The sequence below is a fragment of the Gymnodraco acuticeps genome, unplaced genomic scaffold (genome assembly GCF_902827175.1).
Source record: "Gymnodraco acuticeps unplaced genomic scaffold, fGymAcu1.1, whole genome shotgun sequence".
Classification (NCBI taxonomy): Eukaryota; Metazoa; Chordata; class Actinopteri; order Perciformes; family Bathydraconidae; genus Gymnodraco; species Gymnodraco acuticeps.
Genome location: NW_022991992.1, coordinates 317,506 through 345,168, shown reverse-complemented (window position 1 = coordinate 345,168; position 27,663 = coordinate 317,506). Strand labels below are relative to the sequence as shown.

The following is a 27,663-nucleotide window of genomic DNA, read 5'->3' as shown; positions in this document are numbered from 1 at the left end:
ACTTTAGTGAACAATGCTATTACCTGCTGTTGTTTAGTTATGAATATAAGCATGTCATAAATAAATTAGACTAAATGTCCTGACGCAAACACAGCTACCATGAAAAGAAAGACTCAACTGATTTTCTCCCTTTTTATTTATTTGCCGTGCATCACTTTTCTTTTCCTTTTATTGTGGCAAGCAACATTTCCACACATGAAGTAAAAACTGCAGTTTTAGTTGAAAGAAAAGGGGGACAGACCAACGATGTGGGGAGCAGCGTGATTTTCATGTGACTGGTCGGTTCATCTGTGCAGGAAAGGTGTATTAAATGATTTAAACTAAAAGAGAAGCATTCAGTAAGCAGTATGTAACAGTTCTTGATTGAGTGGCTTTCCCTCTTCGTATTTATTAAAGTCATGGCTTTCTTTTTTAGCCTGTATATCTTAGGACAGTACTCCGACAGCACTCCTTCCACGTCAGTAAGCGTGCAGTGATTCTGTGTTACTGTGTCAGCTGGTGTGTGTCCCCTTCTCAGTTTCTCAACTCGTGTCAAACTCAGATTTGGTACAAAAAGAGATGAACACTAACAGCAGTGTTTGCCCTCCAGTGTTCATCGCGAGTAACTGGCCAGCTGGAAAGAGAACTTAGTAGCTATGTTTTTATTAAAAGCACTAAAGATTTGTAACCAGGCTCCACCTCTGTCCTTTCCCTTTTGGTTTCAGCCTGGGAGGCACACTGGACAGGTTGTGTGGGGTATTAACCCAGCAGTTAGATCAATGCAGCCATTAGCAACGTGTTTTCCAAATTTCACTGAAATTAATATTTTAGAAGGAAAAAACAAAACGTTATTACATTTTGATCGCTGATCATCATGATCTCTTGGGGATGTAGAGAAAAAGTAAAAACGTTACTGTTGTCTGGGAAGTTAATGGGCCTTTTTATGTGAATTTCTCGTGTGAGAGAAGAACCCGCTCTGGAGACAACTTTTGGAGACCATTTACACGCACATATCATGTACATATCAACGTTCTCATATCAGCTTAGTTCAAATATGTATGTAAAAAATGTCAGAAGTAAATAAGGGCTGGATCTGTTGCCAGTCGGGGTTAACGTTTAGAAATTGGTCAGCTGTGAGAACACTGCTGATATAAAGGATTTGGTATTGTCTCTCATTCTGGCCGAAATGCTGTTTTCAGAGACACTTTCAGGCTATTTTTGATAAAAAGTTGACAAATACTTGATACTCAGGCATGAAAACTGCTCAAATGTTTCATAGCAGGAAGGATATCAGCAGTGTTTCCTCTGTATGCCTACAATCCCACTGTGTTACATCACAACAGCAAGTACATTTCCAGCCAAATTCAGTCTTAATAGTATAATAAGTCAAAGTAAAATACACCTTAAATATATTATTTGCTTTTAAAATATTGATTCATAAATACAAATATTTGATATGTGCACCAAAGCTTCTAAATACCAACATTTGAAGCTTGATGTTGGTCATTTGGATTAGCTTAAGCATGCAGATAGTGGATAGTCAATATAGGTCTATATTATTTATATAAGAGTATCTGTGCATATATACATACAGTTCTACCCTCTATCTCTTCCTGTTAAACCACAAGCTGATGCATCCATCTTGTCCTCCAAACACGATGCAGTTCAGTCCTTTCCATCTTTTTGCAGATAGTCGAGTGAAGATCTGTGTCCTCTCTGTGGTTTAGTTAGACTCGAGTGTCAAAGTGGGAATATGAGATTCCTCAAGGAAGACATCTGGAATTTTCGACCTCGACCTGAGGTACAAAACATAAACCTGTCAGCAAAATTGATAAAGTAAAAGGTAAACAATCTTAATATATAAATAAATACAACACAGGTAGGGGGGTAGCAGCTCAGAAAGGTAGGGTGGGGCCAGGCCATTGAGGGATTTAAAAGTAAATAAGATAATTTAAAAAATAAATCCTAAAATGTATGGGCAGCCAATGGAGCGACGCCAAAATGGAGGAAATGTGCTCGTAAATGGCATGGAATATTGCACAGTTTAAGCTACGTGTATGGTGCGCCAATCTAAATGCTGATCTTGTCTTATCCTAGTTATTCATTCACTATCAAATCGTTATATGTTAAGGCAAAAACGTGTCGAATGGCACTCTAAATTGTTTTCATTGTGACTAAATCCAAATAATAATAATCCAAATATTTAATTGCATTTATTTTAACGCTTTTACAAGTGCTCAAAGCGCTTTACATTATATCAGACATGTAATACATCAATACTGTTGACAACACGCACAGGAGCAATTAAGGGTGAAGTGTCTTGCCCAAGGACACAGCAGCATGCTGACTGCAGTGGGGGAGTGTGGGGGGCGGGGGGTCAAGGTGGGATTGAACTGGTGTTCCCAGCCTGATCTGATGATCAACGCACAGCTAACTGCGCCACAGCCCAAATAACCTCTTCTCTAACTTGTTCCCTAATTGAGTAATTTTCCTGCACCTAGCATAAAATAGGATTGGATTAACACACAACTACCTCTATAATCATGGGTGCACATAACTTTTTTGCCCTGGTTCTCAAAGGAGCACCTGGAGATGTTGCTTGGTGCTCATCCTTAAAATGAAATAAACCGTAACTTTTGAGGGGTCTTGACTTTATTTGCCAGACAAACGGTACTGAACACACATGCAGAGGTGAACACAGAACACACATGCAGAGGTGAACACAGAACACACATGCAGAGGTGAACACAGAACACACATGCAGAGGTGAACACAGAACACACATGCAGAGGTGAACACAGAACACACATGCAGAGGTGCACACAAGACAACATTAGCACGACCAGTAATCCTACAAGCTGTCATCACTACCCTCCTGACTGTTCTCCTCACTGTCTTCCTCTCTGTCAGACATGGTAGCTGATGATGTAGGCCTACTTCTTTCTCTCTGGTTGAGTCTGGGATTAGCTGCTTGCATCCACAAGTCAACAGCTGGGTTTGGGTCGAAAGTCTCTGTTGTCATCTTAGACAAGTGGATGTAATCAAATAAGTATGTGAACATAACCAATAGCCTACCATAGCCAATAACAAATTAATGTAACTTATTTTATTTGTGTTGTTCATTCATATCTTATTTTACCTTAACATTTATTTATTTATGCATTTTTTTTTTATCTCCAGTTTTAAAGGATATTTTTGGTTACTGTCCTATAGTATACATTGGAATGATTTAAAACCTGTTTATCCCAATAATTACAAAGGAGTGCCTTGGAAATATGTGTTTACATAAATTGTGACCAAACCGTTTGAACTTAGACTAAGAGTCCTTTACCTCACTGAGCTGTAGTTAACTTATCAGCCTCTCAGTCTGACTGGAGAGGACTCTCCCTCCACATTATTGTAGAAACATCTTCTTCTTATCTCCGTTAGAGCAGCTAGCACAGCACCAGATTATAATAATGTAACGTTCCCAAGATGAGTCGGAGACAGGCTTATAGTTATTAGGCTTTAATAACTAGTATTTGTAGACAGATGATAACAGGTCAAGTACACTTCGTGGGTTCTACCGCACACTAACTTATTTCCTTATTTCCTGTCTACGTCACAACTTCCCGCCCTCCCCCGTCCGCTCCACCAACCACAGGCCCGCACCTCAGCACACCCTCCCTCTCTCTCTCGCTCACTCGCATTTTGTCTGTGAGCTGCGGGCGCCAGATAAGCCAACATCCCCCATTTTCATCACTTACAGCGCCCATCGTACAGGGCAAATGAAAGGTGGAACCGGGTGAAAAGGGTGTTACATTTACTTAATTGTGAATATTGTTACATCAAGGCCGAAAATTAGGATGAGCCCCAACGGTCAAAATGTTTTTTTCCCTCCCAGAACTGCCAGCGCAGCACCTCCCCAGATCTGGCGCCCTAGGCGAACATCTAGCCAGCGCTACGGGCCGGCCCTGAGTTCATATCATGGTTCATATATGCAACTCGCAAATATCTTTCTCTCTCTCTCTCTCTCTCTTCTCTCTCTCTCATCTCTCCTCTATTTTCTCTTCTCTCTCTCCCTCTCAATGTTGGTACGCAAATGCGCTTTGTTTCAAATGACCCGGTGCTCTTTGTTTGGCGGAGGTGCGCATGCGCACCAGTTATGTGCAGCCCTGTCTATAATCATTGAATGGCTTTAACTTTAGTAAAATAATTTTAGAAAATGTTTTAGAGTCAGTGGTTCCCTAACAGTGCTAAAATCCTCAATATTGTAATTTTTTTTTTAAAAGACAAGAAAAAGAACATAAATATACTACACATAATTAAAAGATCCTTCAAAATGTTTCCTTTCAACCCAGTTCTCCCCTTATATGTGGTAACAATAAAATGCATTCGTAAAACGACATTGTATAAGCACCTGTCTCGTAAAATAAAGAAGAGAGAACAAAGGAAAGCAAGAGGAGAAACTGAATTCAGACATGAAGTTAAAAAAGAGACCAGACCTACCGGTGCTATTCTGCCACTTGTACAGCAGCACAGTTATCTTTGCTTTCCGACGCTATAGCTAAATACTCCGGCCTGAAGGAAAGACGGTGATGGAAATAGAAAAACAGGCTGTCAAGACCAGTGAAACAGAATCAGAACAATATATATATTTAGTGAGGAAAAAGGTAGATATGTGTTATTTAAAAAGAGCTGATTGAAACTGAATTTCTGCTTTCCAAACAGTGTCAGGAGGGAAAAGGAAAGGACTGCAGTGTCCAGCTGTGTATGTTGGAGTGTGGTTAGTGTTACTCACGCGCTCTCTCTAAGAGCTTCCTCTCCAGCCACTGAAATCTTCCTGTAGCAGTAAATCATCTCAATCACCAGCCATACCTGCAGCCCGATGAGGGAGACGTACATCATTACCTCAGACAAGATGGATGCCCATCCCCTGGTAACTAGATTCAGAGAAGAAGATAAGGTAAGACATTGTGTATCTGTGTGCTTATGGGTTAGATTACATTTGTACCATGCAAACGATGAGCGCTGCCTATGCCATACAGGTTTTCTTTGAGTCATGAGTCTTGACTTCCTGTACTGAATTATACAGTGATTCTATACTTTGTTACTTCCTGAACCCTGCTTCAGACACAGTTAACGTCCACAATTTATGATTTAAGCTGCAAATAACAATCGATTCCTTCTCCATTGATCTGCTCTGTTTATCACTGGGCTCACAACAATAAGAGCGGTGAGATTGAATCAAAAACAGTCTAAATTATCCAGCTGTTTATGATACATCTCTTTGAGTCAACTTTCTTATTTAGTTTTCCCCCTTCCCGCTCAAACATTCCTTACGTTCTGGCACCACTGTCATGTCGATAGTCTTGTTGGGAAAGGTGGAAAACTCGTAGGCAGGATACATCAGGGTTCGGCTGAATATGCACTTGTAGCGTCCCGTGTCATTGAATGTCACGTTTAGGATGAAGATGGAGCCGTCCTGCAGGTCATTTGTATGTTTGCTGCCATTCCAAACAAGACGTTCAAAGAAACGTTCGTCAGTGATATTGGCCTCTTTATTCTTATAGTTGTATACCTGGAAGAAATTACAAAATATCATTTATTTTAAAAGAAAGGGAAGCAAAATAGATGTTTCTACATGTTAACAATTTGCCACTAATCATGTTAGCTTTGCATTGTTGCAAGTGTTAATGCTGATGCATGTGTTTCTTCCCCTCGTTCATGAAGAGACAGTTAATTACATTTGGCCTGCGCTGTGAAAATGTATTCAAATTCATAATATGTTTTTCAAATTCATAATATGTTTTTCAAATTCATATTCTTTAAACATGTATGAGATAAGGCCAGCTTATTACAGCTTTGTTACTGTGATCTCCTGCAAACCCCAAACCAATGTATATCTCTCAATTATTTTGGACACGCCTGATATGGTTCCAAATGAGCATGTGAAGGACTGCGGATGGAAAGTGGCTCAAAGCTAAATCTGGCATATTTACACTTGGCATGTTATGGCAGATTCCTTATACAGCGTATTTCTCGCTTATTCATTAAGGTTACACAGGTCAGAGAGGCCTCATTGTATCTTCCGCAATTATTAGGCTACAATTGGATCATGTTATGTAAATTGGCCAAGGTCAGAGGAAGTACAAAGAGGCTATATTTAGATTATAATACAGTTAAGTCTTTGTTAGTTCATTACTCCTAAAGACGTCAAAAGATAATGACCTTTCCACATCTGTAACATATTAAAATATCAACTAATCTATTTTGTGTGGTTGGCTGCATGTTGTTTTCATGTGTGTGCATCATTTAGAAACATATATATGCCTGTGTGAAACTTCTACTCGTTGGGGCATTTCCGCGATTGGCTGCTGTGGCAGAAGGTGATGTACTCCATTAATTATTATTTGTTGTTGCGCAACTGAATAATAATGAATCTCAACCATATCTGTGTTTGTGTTTTATTGATCTCTCTCGCTCTGTGTTAGCATTTCAAGTTGATGAGCCATTAATTGCACTAACAGGCACATTTCATGTTTTAAGTGTTCATTAATGTGCAATGTCCCTGCCAAATTCTCGAATGAGAACAAATGTATTTCCCAACTTTCACACTTCACATATAGTGACTTTCTAGCTGCTTTTGGATCCATCTTGTAGTCTTTGACTTGTAGTCCCAATTATTTACAAGCGTGGATAAATGAAACCACAACAGAGAGCTGCTGTTTGCTCTTTGTTGCGTTCAGGTGTAAAATAAAACAGATTGTCCTGTGTTGATGAATGAATATTTAGACTCTGATTTTTAAGTTTGAAATACAGTACAGTCAGTCTTGAGAGAAACTGGCTTCACCAGTGCTGCTGTTTTCTGTATCGACCGAGCTGCAGTAATGGCCTCACCTCGGCACGTCCTGGTGAATTAGCGGATACAGATTCCTAATAGATGCTGAAGGCTAATGGGATCTCTCCTGCTACATGAACACAGAATACCATAATGGCCTCTTTGCTTCGCCTGGGGAGAGCTGCTTGGTCCAGAGAAAGCGCTGTCTTCCAGTCAACACATGGGGAAAGAAGCCTGGTCTGAAAGTGCAAGGCTCTGCTCTCTCACGATAAATTCAGCCTTTTCGCATTACAGCTTTTTCTGGACACATGAAAACTGGCTGCATTTAATGGGATTATTTAATTAATCTACAGTGTTAATTAGCCACGCCAACTGTTTTGCCCCTCTTCTTCTCACCTCTGCAAGATGGGAAAGATATTCCCCAAAATGTGAACTCTTTTTTTTTTAAATTGTCACTGAGGAGCTTCTTATTGAAAGCCTTTCCATCTTATTGCTACTCACATGGGTGAAATTATGGTCAACTGATTCCTGGAAGTACCAGTCGACGAAGGCGCTGGCGGGAACCTCGCCCCTCTTCTTACAGGAGATGCAGCCCAGTTTGAAACCTTTTTTTTCCACGGCTTCTGTGTTTGAGTCCACCTCCACGCAGGCTCCACGACACAGACATGCTACAGTGGGAAAAGGATGCAGAACACGCAGTTAGAAACATCATTTATCACTTAATTGCTCTTTGTCTATTTGCAGGTGCACGGCTAAGAGGTAAGAGCCGTGGGGGGCCATCCTCTTATTTCTGAACCCCTGACCTGTGAGAGAGGTTGAAACACGGGCAGTGCCCTGGTGTTTTCCCATAAGCAAGCAAACTCTCCAAACAGTACTTAAAATATTGTCAGCTACTGTACCTCTCGATGTTTAATTGTTTTTGCGTGCTTGCTCCCAATGCCCAATGCATGCATGTTTTATTTTCGCTGTATCGGGCGTAGCTTTTTTTATTGCAATATTTATTTCCACCCAATATAGTTTGGAGATCCTTGTGAATTTGATTGATTTGGGTTTTAATTTTGAAGTAATTTACATTCAAGCAGTTTATAATCTGTTCAACTGAGGGGAAATAAAGAGGTTGCAGTACATAACTACTTTCTTGCATTCTGTCAATTGCTGAATGAGCTAAATCCATATATAGAAGCGTGACTCTATATATGCCATCATCATCATGACACGTACTTCTCATCGGCCACGAGTTACACACCTGTAACTCCAAATGTTTCTTTCTCACACTGCACCTTGCAGTTTCCGCTGAGACCTCACCATGGCTCTCAACCAATGATCCTGAACTACTGTCAACTTTGACCTCTTGGGGGGTGCGTTTGTTTCGAATTGCAACATGGGGGGAAGGAGATGAAGGAGAAACAGGAAACACAACGCTAATCAGAGGAACTGAAACCATTACAACTTTGGTTGAGATTCAGAACGGCTGCACATCATCCATGGCCTGATATACACATATTTAATTAAAAAAAGGTTCTTTCTTTAAATCCCTAGGATAAAAAGTACAAAGGTAACACCACGCAGCGAAACATGGAGGGAAGGAAGGAGGAAATAGGGAGAATTTTAGCACAGGTTTGAGTAGTAATAGCCATTTCTGCAAAAGCATGGTGAGATGGGGAAGCAGGAGGGAAGAGGCCTGAGGGCCGATGATGCACTGCAGAGAAAGAGGGGGAGGGAAGAGGAAAAAGGGAAGGAAAAGGAGAGAAAGTTAAGAACATAATTGAAGACTTCACAAGCCAGAAAATAGGAACCCAAATTGAAATGGACCTATTGGTATCATATTTACAAGAGATCGACTCATGCATTTAAAAGCAAACACAGACCCAATCCCAGTTTGACAAGAGAATTACTTGAACCAGAACCTGACCTGATTGATTTAAAATGGATTATAACTTGTGTTTCAGTTTCAGATTCACGTCATTCTAAAGCGGTTTTCACCAAAATGTTTACAGCAGCTTAAAAAACAGCAAGGCGGTAATTAATCTTTTTTTCTTCATATGGTTTTGCCATGTTGTCATTTATCTATTAAAGCTTGCAGAGCATTGGCATTTGAACTTCCTCATTGCTTTTGAATTTTTTTTCAGGGACACTATTGTGTTAGTGTAGATATCCCTTGTGCAGTCTCTAGATGGTAGTTTATTGGTTATTGTGACAACAATTTTAACAGAAAACACCAACGATCTAAATCTGGACATATGTATAGGTTGTTGATATATTATTTCTTTCTTTTACTAATAATTTAGTAAAAGCTACTTTTTAGCTAACCTACTCCAGAATCTTTCCACAGACCCCAAGGCAGAGGATCCCACTGTGTGTATACCACTGTGGAGAAACAATTGTAATGTTTTAGTAGCTTTGTTGTAATCCCAGATCTTTACAGTTACTTCCATGAGTGCAGTATATCCGAGATAGAAAAAATTGCCAAAACCATCAAATATCTGACCAAAATGTTGAAAGTAAGTCTGGTAATTTACCTAAAAATTAGCTTTTAAAACTACCTCGGGCACACCACCATATCTTAAATGAAGAAAACTTAAATACCTGAATCTACAATAAAGGGGTTTGGATAGGCCAGGGCAGGGCCGGACTGGGAAAATAAGTCAGGCCGGGAATTATACACCCAGCCAGGCCACTACCAGTTTTCTTTTGTGCCATTTTTCTGGATTTATTTGTCCATATTTACAGCGGTGCTGCCCATAGTGATAGCCCTAAACTTTAAATCTACTACCCCAGAATAAACATATGGACATGGGTTACTGTTTAAAATAATGTGCAAATCTATTTAGGAACCTATGTGAACATATTTTAAGTGCAGGTGGACCTCACCTCCTCTAGGGGGGTCCGGGGGCATGCTCCCCCGGTAAGATTTTTTTTTAAATGTTGAACTTAAATGCATCAATCTGGTGCATTTTGCGGGGGAAATAAAGAGACTACACCCATATGAAACAGAACTGTATACATTTAAATAATCATAAAATCATAAGTACATGGCCATAACTAATAACATATCCAATATGAAAAAATATTGAAACTTGTTTATTTATTTGTTTTTGGTTCATTTATAGTGTATCTGGGCTCCTGAACCAGCCTCACCTGTCTCCCTCCTCTCCCCCCTGCTCCTCTTTGAGGCAGCAGCAAAGACTAGTTTGAGCTAACAAGTTTATCTTACCTTTTTTCACCTAGTTAAAACATTTTTTAAATTATTCATCCATATTTTACTAATCACTCCCCCTTCAAATGGAAATATGTGTTTACATAAATGGTGACCAAACCGTTTGAGACCCACAGAGAACTTAGAATAAGTTAACTATCTAAACACTCAAGAGTCCTTTACCTCACCTGAGCTGAGGTTATCAGTCTCTCAGTCTGACAGTAGAGAGCTCTCCTCCACCTTGTTGACATCTCATGATATGCGTTAGCGCAGCTAGCTAGCACCAGATGCTAACAACAACAATACACGTAACCGGTGCACGCGCTTTCTCTCTCGCTCTCGCGCCACACATACAAACCCTCCCGAGCTTGAATGACACACAGAGACCAATCGAGGGCATTAGTATGATCTGTATGAAAGTGGCCATGTCGGCAGGCCACATCATGGAGACAGCCAGTCACACTCTGTGAGGCAGAGTCAGACCCACATTTGCGCAGCGTTGCGTTCACAATACATACATAAACAAAGGAATCCTCAGGCCAGCAGGCCACTTAGCAGGCCAGGCCATCGGGAAACCTCCCGGTCCTCCCGATGGCCAGTCCGGGCCTGGGCCAGGGTCTCGTGTTTTCAGGTTTTTCTAGGATGTCTACATTATAACACAGACCTGAGGCAAAAAGCAGATTCTCCTAAACCTTTTTTGTAGAAAATCAGCATTTGTGTTTTATATTTTTCAGTCTAATCTCTGCTATAATAAGCTTTCTTGTTTGTTCCAAATGTGACTTGTGATTGTTTGTTAATTACAGTCTGCTATAAACTGCACCAGCTGTCGTAGCTAATCCTCAGCCGCCAATAGAGGTCGATCAAAAGTCATTCATCACCTAATTCGCCTGTACAATCTCACAGGAAAGCATTAGGAAATCAACGTGTGCAAATGGACACAACAACCACATCTGTCGTTAAACATTAATAGTCTGTGGTATTTCGAGGGATTCCATCAGACCAACTTGTTTGGTGTAGAAAATACAGGCAGGAAACGACAGAGAGACACCAAACAGACACAAGAGCAAGACATCCATGCAGAGGAACACAGAAGGGTTGGAGATGAGTTCAATGCTCTGAGAAAATGACGTAAGACCTAAAACACAGACAGAGGAGAGACATCACAACAACAACAACAACAACAACATGTTTGACCAACAGCAGGGCGGACACAAATTAAGAGAGAAAGATTTCAGTTGCAAGACAGAAAGAAGGAACAGAGCAGGGGCGGTTCTAGGGGGGGGGCAACAGGGGCCAGTGCCCTTGTAACCCTGAACAGGGACCCCCCTGTGGCCCCCTTCCAATAAAAAGGTTACAATATTACGATTTATTGGAACTAAATCAAATCAGAGACCCGGATGTACAGTGGAGATTAAACTGTTCATTACCTTATAAAAGCAAATACTGTTTATATTTTTTAATTCAATTGTCACTGAACGTTACAAAAACAAATACCAATTACTGTATTTGATGTGTATTTTACACAATTACTTTATTCTGTCTTTGTCTTTATAACCCGCTTTTATTGTGCCCCTCTCATGAAATAACTGGCCCCAGCCTGCCCCCCCCCCCCCCAGTAAAATTGGTCTAGAACCGCCACTGGAACAGAGACAGATGAAAATGTTGCAAGAGCGTTAGAGCACACAGACAGCGTGAGGCGGTAATCCTGAGGGAGGTTTGTGACGCAGCGAGAGGCGAGATTGTGCAATGTGAGCAGGTACGCGGCTGACTGTCCGAAGCTGAGACAGCAAGTTAAGGAGACAGCGAAAAGACTCGGCGAGAGAGAGAGAGAGAGAGACAAAGATGCAAGCAGACACAAAGGGAACTGCACATTCACGGAGCCACCCTCAGCAACAATTCTCACCAATGGCAGCAGGACACATACACACAGAGCGTCAAAAATCTATTGCGTAATCTGTGGACTGTGGTTCAGGATTAAGCAACGGATATTCCAGAAATTGCAGATTAGGAGTTTTTTTTTTTTTGTACACTGACATTGGGGCTGGATGCTTAATCCCTCGTATCAGTTGCTCTATAGCCCCGAGGCCTGCAAAGCAAAAAATCTGACTAACAGCTTGAGCTGCACAAAAGACCATGCACCCCCTGAGGTTAGCTATCCTTGCATGTCACTGGGAGCTAAAGGGAATACAAAAGGGATCAGGGATATTTGCTGAACTAGCCATAGGAGAGGGAGAAAGGACAATTGGATAAGCGACAGTAAAAGAGATGAGGGACAACATCTGACTGCTCCATTGCTTGGTTACCACAGAGATGAATATACACATACTGTAGGCATACACAACCTGGGGGAAATATAAGCATCAATGACATTTCCCGCGACACCAAGCAAGCAAAAGAGTTTCCACTGCAACTAGACGACTGTAGAAGCAAACTCTCTAAAGGCATCTCTTTAACTCAACCCTACAGAGCTGCCATATTTTCGTGGCAGGTAACGTTACGGCACACTGCTTTAGTTGTAACAAGCCCAAGGAATCCCTTCCTGCTTTTCTGTCCTTGTATATATTTTTTAAACAGCTTCTACATTGGTTTAAGAGCAAAACAAACAATTAATTTAAACAAAAAATACAGAAAACGTTACAAAAATCATGAAATCTCATGTCTTTACCAAATATAATTACACATAAGCACAATTTAAACTGTGACTGTTGTATTCTGATGAATAATTTGTCTTTTTAAGAGAAACATATTGCCACCTAAATGTACAATTCGATGTAATAGTGTGCAAGCTGTGAAGAAATGCAACACTAAAGAGTCAAGACCCGTACATTGTTAAAGATTCATAAATAAGTAATTTAGGCGGTTTAGTGGCAGAACTGCACAACAGCCTAAGAGCTGCATTATGCAAAATTATTGTCTTGTAAGTTGATATGGCCCTATAGCAGCGTTTGTATTTCTGACCATGTAATGACTGTACGTCCAATTTACAGTCGCTTTGAGAGAGACTCTGTATTTGGTTACAGTTTAGATTAGATTAGATTAAAAGCATGTATTGTCATTATACATGTACGATGAAACATCAAAACATTCGGAATAGACAACATACAACAACAAAGTATGCAGCATTCATACTAATAACGAAAGTGCAGGAATTAATTCATTGGTAGAGTAAATATGTATGTGTGTATAATAAATTATATATATTGCACATGGGTTATTGCACAGGAGAGGAAGACTAAGCTAGTCTCTAAATGTGTCCGTCTATTCAGCGATTATTGTACAGTGTTTTTTTTGGCAAAATGGTTGATGGAGAGGTTCGGCTGCAAGTCAAAACGAAGATCTGAAGGATGCTAAAATGCTCTGTAGCTTAGAGAAACCAACAGAGTTGGTTTTAGTTCCTCACCTCATCTAGTTTTTTTGATTCATTCATTGGTGAAGCTTTAAAACCACACACATACACACACACACACACACACACACACACACACACACACAAACTCTACAAATATAAATTGAGCCGTATGGAAGGTCATCTCTTCATGTGAATCTCCTCCCACTCCATTGCTTCCCACCCCCCTGGTACTAAAGACCTCTGTCACACAGGTTGATGACCAGGAGTGTGTGTGTGTGTGTGTGTGTGTGTGTGTGTGTGTGTGTGTGTGTGTGTGTGTGTGTGTGTGTGTGTGTGTGTGTGTGTGTGTGTGTGTGTGTGTGTGTGTGTGTGTGTGTGTGTGTGTGTGTGTGTGTGTGTGTGTGTGTGTGTGTGTGTGTGTGATTTCAGGGGGGGGTGATTGAGCGCATCAATCAAGAACTCCTCGTATCCTTCTGTAGAACAGGCTTGTACAACCTGATGACAAGATATATTTTCAGGTGTTGAAAGCACAGTTTTCTAGAAGAAGAGGTGACTTTAGTTTACACATTAAAGCTTAAAAGATATGGTTGGATTCAGTTTTTAGGGAAACGTTGGCTATTTACTTTCTACTATAAAGCCATATTCCAATGTGGTTTTTTTCTATTTACGCTAAAATAACAAACAGCATCAGTTTTGGCTTTGCAGAAAATGCCTTAGAACCTTCTGCAGTCCATCACTTGAGTGAATTATTTAATGTTCTCCCCCTCCCACTTAAAATGATGACGAGCTGTTCTATAATGTTATTTGAGGCTGGAGTGGAGTGGTGGACTACTCCAAATGGCGGAGAAGACTGTGTGGTTGTTTTAACATCCTGTGGACAGTGATCTCCTTTCCCCATAAGTATGTGTTCGAGCCATTTGCAGACTTAATGGCTCTTTTCTAAAGAGCTTCTCTGCTGCATGCATTACTTAAAGTTGCCATGTGATGTATTATGCTTTATGAGCCTCTGGAATGGCTGCAAGCAAAGACAAAGTTCTCTGTTTCTGTCTGATGATTATTGTGGGGTTACATTTAGAAATAAATATGTTTTTTGTAGTACTTTAATATGGTGGCCGACAGGTACCAATGCACTTCAATTTCCCAAAACACTGATGAATGGTTTTTTGAAATGTGTTGTCGAGTTGCTTAAAATGTGTTTTGCCACATTGTGTTTTTTTATTTGCTTAGTTTTTGAAATTGCAGTGTGTTTCTCTGCTGTTGTAACACGTTTGCACCTGTTGGCCACCGTACTTTAATCCTCATGAATGATCACTATATAAGGGTCAGCTACAGGTGAAATCTATTTGATTGTATTTCTTTATTTTCGATAGCCTCTGCAGCCTGAACCACACTGAATACAGATGGAGCTTATTCTGATAAAGTGTGGGGGGGAGCTTGTGTAATCATGCTAGTTCATGTTTTGCTCTTCTTTCGATCCTTGTGGATTCACTGCCTTAGAAAAACTTCAATTTAAATTGTATTTTTGCCAATGCATGTCAAACTATAATCACAACACAGCCTCAATCTGTCCCTTTCCTCTTACTTTAGGAGATTCCATCCAATTTCCTGCCTCGCCTAATATCCTCATCCTCACTCCAGCTCCAGATGTGCTCACTTACTTCAGTCCTTAACTAACCCACCGGCTCATCAACCAAACAGCTGTTTCTGTCAATCAAGGTTGTGTAACTATCTCACTTTTTGCCAAGCTTCACTTCTCTGCTCACATCGGATCTCAATTTCCAAGCTCATCTTCCTGCAGCTCTGCCTACAGCTTTCAGCTTGATACCCTGGTTAAACTTGCACTTCATATAGTGGAATAACAACATTATGAAGCTGTGATGGCTCGTGCATGCATGTGTGGTTTGTAGTGTTGTTTGCCGGTGTCTGAGTGCAAAACAAACAGCAGCTGGCTGAGTCTCTCCTTTAATGCATTGCTTTCTTTTTGTGCTCAATTTTAATTCTCAGTGCTTAAAATTATATAATCTGTGATGACACATGCCAACTAAAAAGCTTTTGTGAGTGCATTTTTTCATGTATGTTATGTATTTTGAGGAACATACTAAAACGTCAATACATTTTAATTTAGATGGGTTTCAAGTTATAAAAGTATTTAAAGGAAAACACTATATTCCTATGGTTTGAACCCATTTAAATCCTGTTTAAATCACCTACCAATGCATGCCAATCGCTTCGCATTTAATTATGTTTTAAAATAAACAAAGAAGCCATTAATAAAGTGATGTGGCTGTATGTCATGAATCCCCTCACATACTTGTAAAGGTGTATTTCCTTGCAGAGTTGCTTCTCCTCCTGTGGGTGGCAGGAGACTAACCGTTCCTCAAAGATGATGGATTATTTTATCTTCATCTCAGTGTAAGGTTTCTTTGTGCCTTCAAATAATGAATGGTGGCTTGTTGTGAAGGTGGGAAATTGAGTTGTGATATCTCAAATCATAAAGAGACCAGCAAGAGAAGGGGAAAGCTTAAGGGAACAAAGGAAAATGTTCTCTTTCAAAACACTTTGTGACGCTATTTTCTTCACATTTTGGGGAGTATCAGTATAAAGGTTGCACATGCAGTAGATACCTTACTCGTGTGAAACACAGCAGCTGCAGCTGTAGAAAAACGCTGAACTTTCCTATAGATGTATAAATAGCATAGAATGAAAAAAAGATGCCGTGACAGGAACATTTGCAAGAACAACAACTCGGTACTTGTACTCAACAAAAAGGTCCAATTCACTGATCTTAGTCTGACATGACTTACAATAAATCAGCTACTATTTTGTTAATCAAATAATTGTTTACTTTTTTTAAAGAAAAGAGAGTAAACATTGTCTGGTTCCAGCTTGTATCACTAACTGAATATATTTGCACTGTTGGTCATCACATACCTTTAGTTACCACCTTTTATGTTATCCCGGAAACCAATTGTAAAGTAGACTTTTTGAGGAATAAATTGTGATAGTATTCGATTATGGAAATAATTATTAGCTGCAGCAGTCACACCAACACACACACACCAACACACACACACCAACACACACACACATGATAGAAACACTACACCCCAATCCTATGCACCGGAAGAAATGAATAACAAACATTGTCCTACACTTTTCAATACACAACAGACCACCATTGGCCTCAACTCATTACCCGAAAAAACCCTAAACCTAACCTCACTGCTTGGCCTTTCAGCAATCCAACCCAACTTCAACACATTCAGTCACACATCTGCATCTGAACACACACACACTCGAGAAAACTCCCACAACAGAGCAGACAGCGTTAGAGAGCAACATCAGACAACAGGAAACACCCCAACAACAGCAACAAACTGCACAGTCAGTGAACCGGGGGGTGATGGACAAATGGACGGTGGCTCGTGTGCATGCCGAGGTGTTGCCATTGCTCACTCACCTTGAAGCGCCAGGAGGGCCAGGGTTAGCAGCAGATGGGACATCCTGACAGGAGAAGGAAGACTGGTGGAGGCTCTCAACGGCGTCAAAACACACCACGCATCTCACACACACACACACACACACACACACACACACACACACACACACACACACACACTTCAGAATAGGAGATACAATACAGATCTAAACAGCAACTACTCCAGCTTGGTGGTGAAAACCTCTAGGATGTCCTGATTATGATTGCAGTTGAGAGGAGGAGGCTGTTGGGACTCTGGTTGTGATGCACTCTGGGTGTCTTCTTCTTCTCCTCCTTTTTTATTTTTTCCAGCTCATACAAGCGTTGAAAGGAGGGTTGGGTGGGTCACCTTGCTGATCTGGTCTTCTCAAGCACCTGCAAATCCAAACGGAAGCAGTGTGGAAGATGTGCCTCGTCTCTTCGTCTGCTCAGGATCTAAAGCACTTTTTATTTTTCTGCAGACTTTGTTCAGCCTTTCAGCGTGATAGTGTATAGAGTTACCAGAGACAGGAACCACTTTGAGTTTCAGGTTTCGTCCCCCTTGTTAGCACCAAAAGGGCCTTTGTTCAACTATGTATACTGTGGCACACCCTTTGGCCTCTTTAGCTCCACAGTGACACACCAAATGATGCCAGTGCGTTGACACACAGGTTGCTTGATGGTCCTATCAGCCGTTGACCATTAGAAGCTACTGGAAGACTGATATCTTAGGGACGACACTGAGGAATTGAAAAGTGAAGCACACTGGTGAGAGTCATGCAATGGAGAGTTAAAGAGTGATTGTGCAGATCAAATGTAAATGATGAATTTTGCATTAAAGAGACATTTAGCACTTTTCCCTTGTGTGCTGTAGATTCGACATGGGCAGAAAGCAGGGTCCGAGTTTAAAGATCCACTGTCTGAGTGAAATGGCAAATGGAAGCAGTTTGAAGAATCCTCTCACTTGTTTCCTCCTCTTTGGCTTTGGAAGAAATCAGAGATGTTAGCTTTTATTGAATGTAGGTGGTATTGCCTCCTATCAGTGCTAAGTCCAACGTAAAGCTTCACAACTAGGCTACATTTCTCCTCAGGTTTAGCTCCAGACAGCACCTTATTCATGTGAAATCATCTGTGGTTTGTGCAAATCAGCTAAGCCTTGTGTTTGCATAGCTGCTGTCTGCACACGGTGCTCAGACTAGAATGCAACAGGACAGGTGGCTCTGCTGCTATGATGGGTCAGCAGCACTCCTGTTTGAAGGCGCTTTGAAAGGCATGTATTAACCAGCTAAAGGGGTCTTTATTTACATCATTACCTCGCCTATTATAGTGGCTAAAAATGCGTTTTTCTGTGCAATAAAGCGTTAGGTCTATGAAGTAATACTATAGAGTTACTGCTCTTTAGGGTGATCGTGCAAAAAGCTATCAATAATGTTGAATTAGTGAATATGCTAAAAATGCATAAACTCCTGTCTGTTCTCTTTTTCGTGATCCCATAAACGCAGCAAAGAAAAACGCAGCGTATGTCACCTCTTTAACAAAATCCGCTGTTTTAAAACGAATAGTCTCCTCGCTAATATCATTTATTGTCCCCTCCGTGTCCGGCAGTCAGATGCTGGGAGTCGCTCCGCTGGCACACCGAGGACCACCGGAGAGATTTAAAGACCGGAGCTTGACTCAGAAAAAAATAAAGTAACACATCCCCTACTTCTTTTTGTTGTTGCTTTCAAAAAGAGACGTGCGGCGGTCAAATGTATTTTGAAGACCCGTTCTTCCTGGAGAAGCTGTAGGAGACGTCAAAATGCGTAAAAGCCGATGAAAATCACACAGAAAAACCAACACTAAATCGGTAATCTCCAGATGTGATGTGTCAGTGGGAGGATCGCGCGCTAATCAGTCTTTGGGATGGGTGAAGGCTGGGGAGGGAGGTGCATAGAGGAGGAGGAGGAGGAGGAGGAGGAGGAGGAGGAGGAGGAGGAGGAGGAGGAGGAGGAGGAGGAGGAGGAGGAGGAGGAGGAGGAGGAGGAGGAGGAGGAGGAGGAGGAGGAGGAGGAGGAGGAGGAGGTAGTGAGCCGTTGTTATGGCAACATTGATTTAAGTCTATGAGTTATATAATAGATGGATTGTTAACATATGTTACATTTAAACATTACATTGTATTCCTTCATCTGCATCTGATCTAAAAGGATATTTCCAACCCACGATTTAAGATTCAAAGGGGTTTATTTATCACAAAAACAATATAATGCATGGTAATAATGCAAGTCTGAAAGAAGAAGATAATACATCTTATAAATGCATGTGAAGGTGAAGCAGAGATAACACATGAAAAATAGGATTACACAGTCCCTTTAAAGTGGAAAAGAAACATGCATCTTTGTTAAATCAAACTGTGTTGTGTTATAAATACAAATGAAATAAAATAGATAGCTTGAAACCTTTTCACTTTTGAAGTATCCAAGCTATTTGATAATAAATGTTATAAAAACAATTATTTATTCATTATTCTATCAAAGTAGCCCAATATGCTTTATGTTTGTTGTGTGTGCTTGTATAACAATAAGTCCAGCTTGTTTCCTCTGAGCTAACTTTGTCATGATGATGAGTCATTGATTGGTATCATCAGTTTCTCAAGACACGTCTTTATTTTCACAATGAGGGCCACAGCAACACACAACATTACCTGCTATTAAACTCAGATTTACAGGTTGCTAAAACTAAAGTAGTTTCAACCAACAATCCTGCAATAAATCCTCCCTCCATGAAAAATATAATGTCTATTTGTTGTTGAAATTGTGGAAGAGAGGTGTTTTTACTCATTACTCATAGCATGGAAAGTGTGTCATGTAAAACGACTTTTCTACCCACCTCTTCCCTCCGTCTTGGTCATTAACCCACATGGAACACACATATGAAACACAAACATGGAACACACACACACACACACACACACACACACACACACACAATCAACCACATGAAACATGACCACAGGTTCACTAACACGCTATTTGACTCAGTGCCAAAGGGACTCACTCCTGTCGTCCTGTGTCTGTGTGTGTTGGTGCATTTGTGTGTGTGTTGATCTCTTGTTTTGGCCATTTCATTATGCCAGCAGCAGGATTACTGTGCTGATTGCATGCCTGTCCTCACCCTGACAAATGTGTGTGTGTGTGTGTGTGTGTGTGTGTGTGTGTGTGTGTGTGTGTGTGTGTGTGTGTGTGTGTGTGTGTGTGTGTGTGTGTGTGTGTGTGTGTGTGTGTGTGTGTGTGTGTGTGTGTGTGTGTGTGTGTGTGTGTGTGTGTGTGTGTGTGTGTGTGTGTGTGTGTGTGACCTTCATGTCCCTAATTCCACTAACATCTCTCAATAAAAGATTAACTTCAATGACTGCAAAAACGTGATATATCAGTGAGACATGTTAAGGGTCAACTTGTTTTATCGTCCACAAATACACATATCTTTATTTTTTGTTATTTCAGGCACATAATTTGCTTCTTAAATAATTGTATTGGTCGTCAGTTAGGTTGTATTATAACTTTCTACAGAAATGACTGGAAACATGTTTTTATAATCAAAGTCAGAAATGATTTCCCTTTTGTGCAACTACCCTCAGTCACCGTTAGAGGGCGATAACGTATCAAAGACACATTTGATAATACAAAAAAAAGGAAAGAGTTGTGAAGGAAATGATGATTCAAACTTAGAAAAGAGATCCAAACATTACAATTTTGCATTTCTGATGAAAGAGGAACGTGTGGGCAGGGGTTTACTTCGATGTTCCTATTTAAAGGTATCCTTTCCAAGGAAATCCAAACCACACTAAACATATGACTGAGCATACCTCTGCACACTCAACTGAAAAAGCAATAAGAATGAATCAATAAGAGTCACGACATGGTCTGTTTGTATATAATTTATTAAGCATTTACATATTCGGTTATCTTTTATGCAATATTATTCTTCGTCGGCCACAGATTTGATTTATCTCTTGAAAAAAGGGCATAAGAAATTATTTGTCTTGTTTATATGCATGTACATTATATTACAGAGACATACAGTGTTTTGTGATTTGTTAAAGTCACTGGAACCCTCCACTTTAATAGTAGTAATGATTATTGAATCTTGGGCTAATGCCTTTTAATTTAAGTAATTTGCCACTATTTAGTTCATAGGCTAAAACGGGTTGCTTGGCTTCCAATATTCTCATGTGGTCAAAAGATATTTCCCAACTTCACAATGACGACTGAAAAACTGTAATGATGATGGCAGCGTCAACTCACAGATCATCTTATGTGGGGTGGACATTTAAAATCCCATGCCGCTATGCCAAGTTTTACTTTAAACCACCCAGCCTCATTCACTGGATACATTGCCACTCCTGATTGGAAGCTATTAAACTCCACTTTTCAGATTACATTACATTGCATTTAGCTGATGCTTTTATCCAAAGCGACTTACAATAAGTGCATTCGACCAAGAAGATACAAACTTGAAGAAAACAGAATCATATAAGTACATCAGGTTTCATAGAGTCAGATAAATGTGGAAAGGCCAAGATTGGATGCATGAATGATGTGTAGAAAAAAAATCCTCCACCATCTTTCACTGCCATCAATAAGTTGTTGTAATTGGTTGGATCCTGTGTTTAAATGTGCAACCCATACAAGATGTTCTACATTTTAACACTTTATAAAAGTTTTTAATGCAATTCCAAAACAGGAGAATAGACCAGGGTCCTTGCACAGAGACTTTTGAATGAACAGAAGTCTCGATAGTGCCAGAATGCACTATACCAATAGGGACTGGTGCATTGTGGATTTTGGGATTCTGTTTGTGTTTTCTAAATGTTGGGAGAAAGAAAGCCACATTTTTAAACTGTGCCTCGTTGAACCATATGAAGGGACTTGGAAGGGTGCTGCCGGTGAAATACAATGCAATGTGGAATATATTTAACAGAGCAGAAGATTCCTCCGCTTTCAACTTAATTCCCATTACTAAATGTTGACAAACTTAGCAACTGTAGATCAGAAGGGCAGTTATGAGTGCCAGCAGGATTGTAAAGGGAACTAGGAGGAGAGCCCCATACAGGAACCACGGCTCTGGGAACAGCATCACATTTGGCTCTGAGAAACACAAAACAAATGATATGAACATTACCTTAGGATTAAATCACACATTAGCTTTCTCTATTCAAACCACTAGGTCCACAAATGTATTTTTATAATGTGTGTAAGGTCACCATCTAAGAACAACCATTACACATTTGTCCAGCAGGAAAATACCTGCTGCTTTTTAGGACAGACTTACTGGGGACAGTTGTCATACTTGTTCAGTATCTTTACCATCTTTAGCCGACAAGGAGAAGCGATTTGTTAAAAACCCTTTACTTCAAGGTTGACTTAAACTTGAAGATTTAGAAGATTGTAAAAAGGTCAAACCAGAACACAGCAGCTGTTAAAAAAGTGGCTGTACATTCTTGACTAATGCAGCAAAAAGGACTTTCATGTTTTCATTCTTTAAACAATACTCTATTAACCATTGAGTGTAGAACAGCATGTTTAAGGGAGATTATTACCAGGCGTTTGGTAGTGGAAGATGCTTTTCGTTACCAGATCTTTGTTCAGGTGTAACTGACACTCATATTCTCCTTTTCCCCTCAGAGGAACGGTTTCAGTGAGGCTGATGAAGGGCAGAGCTGCATCAGCCTCACCTGGAGCAGAGCCAACAGGTTGGAGTTTGATCCCATCGTGAACAATGGACAAAGCAAATCTGGTACTCCGTGTCACGTTGACTCCACACCGGAGCAGAGAGTCATTGTGACCAGTGGGGTTGAAGATCATTGTGTCTGAAAAGAGACGTAGGCAGAAACACAGGTATGTCCAAAGCAGGTCAAAGTAAACACAGAAATATTGACATCTGTAGTGTTTTGTATATTTTATAAGAAACTCTTCCCAAACTTCTACATTTAGAGCCCCCAGTCACTGCAAGTCATTATGACCTTTAAGACCATTGTTCATATGCATATAGAAACCTGGAGAGTGATACAAATATCCTCTTGAGCGATACGTTAAAAGCAGGAAATTGTTGACAGAAATCGTATTTCTTCTACTTATCTATTAGTTGAGAGCTTAAGATAGCCCAAATGTAATTTGACAAATATCCAATTGCTTTCGAAATTGTTTTGAAATCAATGTAGCCTACTTCAAAAGATACTAACATCTGATTAGCATGTTCCTTTAAATCTCTCATCCTGACACAGAAAACCGTAGGCATGCAGAAAGCTGACAATGACCAGTATATCTTCGCAGGGGCGGACTGGGAGGAAAAAGTGGCCCGGGGATTAATTGACAGACAGGCCCACTTAATGCGCGGCATGTATCGGCCGGCGACGAAAGTATGTTTCTTAACAAAAAATCCTATGCATTTAATGTTATTTTGGACCATTATTCATAGTAATCACATTACCTGAGCCCTTGAGTTGCCTAGAGCAAAATAGTTACAGCATATATTTATTCATTTTAATGTTAACAGATCATTGATGCAATAACATTTGGATGCAATTTGCCTGACTTGACGCATGGAATAAAACATGGGCGTAGGAAGCATCCTCAATGTGGGAGAGACAATTTAACGGGGTGTGGGCAGATGGTGGACCTCACCTCCTTTAGGGGGGTCTGGGGGATCCCCCCGGAAGATTTTCTTTTTAAATGTTGAAGTTAAATGCATCAATCTGGTGCACTTTGAGAGCAAAATTAGGGACTAAATCTATGGATATATCTCTCAACACCCATGTGAAACAGAACTGTAAACAGATTTACTTTTTCTTTCAACCTTTATTTGAACAGCAAGTGGAGGCAAAAGTGACTGCACCCAAAACAATAAACCTAGCTAACTAGCCTAAACTCAGTAGCAGAATGTGGGCAACACGTTCTTCTCCACAGCCGCGCGACCTCTGAGTCAGACGTCACTCCCCCCTTTTCTATCCTACGGGTACAGCCGTACAGCCACTCCCCCTGAACCCCGTTTTCCTGCCAACCCCCCCCCCCCCCCAATGGCCAGTCCGCCCCTGTATCTTCGTCTCATTATGATTAACTACACAAACTAAATTTGGGTGAAGGCTTTAAAACTCTTATCAAAACTGAAAATAAACAAAAACTCTATGATCTTCAATACTAAATGTACACCTGGAAAATATTTTGCCATGAGTGGACCATTTCCATCTGTTAAAAAGTGTTTGGGCTCTAAAAAAGCGCTCCATTGTTAATTTAATTTTACACTAAACCAAGGTTATATTGCATTGTGATAATTACAAAAATAAATGTGTTGATTTTCAAAATAAATGCACTCAAACTCAGTAAAGTTCGTGTTTTACCGTTTTGAAGGCCTCAAGCGGGTTGGTCGTACAATAAGTAACTTTCTACTGTTCTGCACTAAAATGTTGTTAGAGTTATACATTCACCAGACTTTTTAATGCACCTTGGGAGTAGATGAAGCCGTGCCAAAAACCCACTCAGCGCATGAAAAATTCCCAATATACAAATCACAGGAAATATGTTGCGTATGTTGGTTATAGATGACGGTGCAGGTCACAAAAGCACATCACAGCTCTGCCTTAAGCTTGATTCCTGATAATACAACGTAATTCATCTTTATCCATGTCCTGTCTTTAACTTGAGCCAAACCCTATACACTTGAATATTTGTAAAATGGCTTGGAGAACATTTGGTCCTGCAATATATTAGAAATGAAAAATCTAAAACCTTGTATTTACCATAAATCATCAGTAAGGTTTTGTTTCCTTTTCTCCTGAAACTTTTATTGTTGTTTTTGATGGAGAGTTTGCACAGGTACCTCCCGCTGTCGGCCCACTGGACATTCTTGAAGAGTATGGACTTGTTTGAAGAGTTTTGATTATTGTCCAGACACTCAGTACGTCCCGTATAATTCTCAGAGTAGCTCCACACTATGGACTCGTCACTGCTGCCCTCTGTTAAGTACATCCAATAGAGAACTGGTGGAGTCTGTATTCTCTCATCATCAGTAAGACTGAGTTGGCACGGCATTATAACATCATGACCCAGAGCAGCGGTGAGCACAGGAGGCTGGTAAACTGTGACCAGAGAGTTAGTCCCTGAAAAACAAAAATAAAAAAAGAACAGGATGTTGAGTAAATGTTAGAGTAAAAATAGCCTTTTTCACGGAAATGTTGTGGTTGCTCGCTCTGCAATTCTTTGAAATGTTGACATGATAATAGTGAATTAGAGCGGCTGACTGGGTGCAAAGCAAGACACAAATTAGGTTTTGTATTTTATATTTTTTGACATTTTACCCTCAGCTTAATGGAGGAAATTATTTTGGATTTCTAATCATATTCGTCACATTTCTTTTTTCAGAAGAAGAAAATCCATGCTACCAAATGTAACCAAACATTCTCCATTTCAGACTGGTTAACCCAATAAACATTATTTAAAGAAAATGGAGAAGTTTTTTTTTAAAATTCCTTTCATTGAGTAGTAATTGGAGATGTATCCGAGAAGTGTATCAGCTTAAAGGAGACCTATCAGGCAAAATGCTCGTTTTGATGTCTTTTATACATAAATATGTGTCCCGGTGTGCCAGGGAACTCACGCAGCGTCAGAAAATAAAACCTTCTCTCTTTTCCTCCGTTCCCAAATTTCTAAAAACGGAGGTACAACGGAGCTGATCCAGATTTGCGTCCCATATGACGTAATATCGGAAATGTGGACCCACGGCACTATCAGAAAGTTGCTATCAGAAACAATGCCCGACTGTTTTGGACGTAATATGGTCGGTGCATGTTTACATTAGAATCGCTAACACTCAGAGCTAACCTGTACTGGAGAGCATGTGTGTGAAGAAGCTGGATATAAAAAGGAACTGCACCTTGTGGTATAACCGGCAAGAGAGAAAGCCTTTGAGCTCCATACTGTTTCAGAAATAATCCTTTATAATCCAAGATATGGCGTTTCATCACCTCAGTATCTGCCGGTATCTCCCGCATGAGCTCAGCCCCCTCGTTTTTTTTAGCAATCTTTTTTTGTTTTAAAGCTTTATACCCAAAATCAGCACTTTTGAAATAGAGGGATATGAGGCATGGCTAGAATGGGTGATCTGTTTGGTATTTTGAGCAAAACACTTCATAGACATGTTTTTTATATATTTGTATATATCTGAGACCTATGCTATTGCCTAAAAATAGCATGATAGGTTTAAAGTGTATGTGTATTAGAAGAATATGTATCAGCTTTAGCATTGAGTTTTTGGGGTTGCCACTTTCTATGCCAGCCAAGCATTTGATAGTCCAGAGTTGCTGCTTTATCTTGGAATATTTGACCAACAATATTATAAAGCTTTATGAAAGAACCCAACACTTTTGAGTATAAATCAATGATACAAAGATAATAATAATACAAAAATCCTGCATCACCATAGCTGAGTGGTTTAGACACATCATGAAAAAGGATGTTCTAGATATTAGTGAAACCTAAAATTATGGAAATGTTAAGAGACATTCTTTAGATTAAACATATTTGATTCATTGTGCTACCCACAATCTTTGTTAACTTTGGCCACAGGAGTACAAAGAAGCCACAAAACAAGTTGTCAGAGATTCAGAAGAAAGGAGCGTGATAAAAGAATTGAGACCAAGGTGTTAGCCCATTATTTTGTGTGAACAGTTATTTAAAGTCATCACAGAATAACAATTATAACACAAGAACTGTCCGTACACCCATGGGTAGAACAATTACGGAACAAATGCAGAATAAAACACGTTGTAAATCAGAAAGTTGCCTCTTCTTTCTTCATCTAATCTGCAGATTGATGTTGCTCTTATAAAAATATATTAAAAATACACTGAGTGAATCTACGAGTGAACACACCAGGGTCACAACCACGTCAAATAAACCATTAAAGAAAAGGCCTGAACCAAACCTGAACTCTGATAGTTATTAAACTGTCAAAGGTTGTGAAATGAATTGTGATTCCTTGCTAATGAGCCTGCAAAGCATGCGGGATAAGACTCGTGTTGATTTGTAAAATGATGAAATGACAGCTGACAGTTTAGGATATCACATTTTTCATGTACAAATCAAACTTCTTCATAAATTGTACCTGAGACCATAAAGTAGAGAAACAGCCGTTGTGTCCATTCCAACTTTGTCACTTTGAAGTCGTGATGCATCTCAGACAAAATTATCTTTGTGTCTCCTAAAAAGACCAGTTGACGTCTCTGAGTGCAGGGAGATGAAGTTATTAGATAGATAGATAGATAGATAGATAGATAGATTGGGAAATTATTTCAAATATAATTTATTTGATGGTATTCAAAGATATCATAGCATTTGTTTAACTTATTCAAAGAACCAAACAATTTTAAAAAGTGCCATATATACAAATTAGACATATCGTAGCAACAAGTGTTAACTTTACCTTATTTCCCAACTTCTAGACGTGTATGCACTGCTTTAAAAGAAAATGGTATACTCATGTGCGATCCTACACACGACATACAGTCATCCTTCCGTTTATAATACAGGTATGATTTTTTCAGTTGGAGCTTGAATGGAAACCACTGTGGTGTATATGCAGTAAGCCCCTATATTCTCACACATTCATTGCAGAGATGTTAAGACCACCATCTCTGCAACAGGATATGCACACCCACTATGGGCCTGTGGGCTGTGGGGAAGTTGCTATGTTCTGTGAGTGTTTATTGCCAAGAAAGGTTTTCACCACATGCAGTATACAGGTATTGGTATTTTGGTGCATGACAGCTCATGTACAATACAAATATGGAAAACCTACATGTTCCTAAAAATAAGCAAGTTTTTTGCAGTGTGCAT

General features: G+C 40.0%; 2 protein-coding genes across 2 annotated transcripts; both read right to left on the bottom strand.

Annotated features, from left to right (window-relative positions):
• Nucleotides 1-118: 118 nt before the first annotated feature.
• On the bottom strand, nucleotides 119-18,696 carry scn1ba (sodium channel, voltage-gated, type I, beta a). The gene is made up of 6 exons (XM_034201142.1): nucleotides 16,805-18,696; nucleotides 7,301-7,467; nucleotides 5,302-5,539; nucleotides 4,760-4,901; nucleotides 4,468-4,539; nucleotides 119-1,775 (listed from the first exon to the last, which is right to left on the bottom strand). Exons 1-5 carry the CDS (start codon nucleotides 16,845-16,847, stop codon nucleotides 4,473-4,475), a joined length of 657 nt encoding a protein of 218 aa, XP_034057033.1. The 5' UTR covers nucleotides 16,848-18,696; the 3' UTR covers nucleotides 119-1,775; nucleotides 4,468-4,472.
• Nucleotides 18,697-20,719: 2,023 nt separating this feature from the next.
• LOC117536365 lies at nucleotides 20,720-27,344 on the bottom strand. The gene is made up of 5 exons (XM_034201205.1): nucleotides 27,251-27,344; nucleotides 26,933-27,050; nucleotides 24,570-24,929; nucleotides 22,374-22,643; nucleotides 20,720-21,921 (listed from the first exon to the last, which is right to left on the bottom strand). Exons 2-5 carry the CDS (start codon nucleotides 27,000-27,002, stop codon nucleotides 21,809-21,811), a joined length of 813 nt encoding a protein of 270 aa, XP_034057096.1. The 5' UTR covers nucleotides 27,003-27,050; nucleotides 27,251-27,344; the 3' UTR covers nucleotides 20,720-21,808.
• Nucleotides 27,345-27,663: the final 319 nt, after the last annotated feature.

Coding starts and splice junctions, on each gene's coding strand:
- scn1ba (XM_034201142.1), bottom strand. CDS start 16,847: ATGTCCCATCTGCTGCTAACCCTGGCCCTCCTGGCGCTTCAAG. Junction 5,540..7,300: donor TTGACCATAATTTCACCCAT/GTGAGTAGCAAT, acceptor AATTTCTTCCAG/GTATACAACTATAAGAATAA. Junction 4,540..4,759: donor GAAGCTCTTAGAGAGAGCGC/GTGAGTAACACT, acceptor TCTTTCCTTCAG/GCCGGAGTATTTAGCTATAG.
- LOC117536365 (XM_034201205.1), bottom strand. CDS start 27,002: ATGCATCACGACTTCAAAGTGACAAAGTTGGAATGGACACAACGGCTG. Junction 24,930..26,932: donor TCTCTACTTTATGGTCTCAG/GTACAATTTATG, acceptor TTTGTTTTTCAG/GGACTAACTCTCTGGTCACA. Junction 22,644..24,569: donor AACCTTACTGATGATTTATG/GTAAATACAAGG, acceptor GTCTCTTTTCAG/ACACAATGATCTTCAACCCC.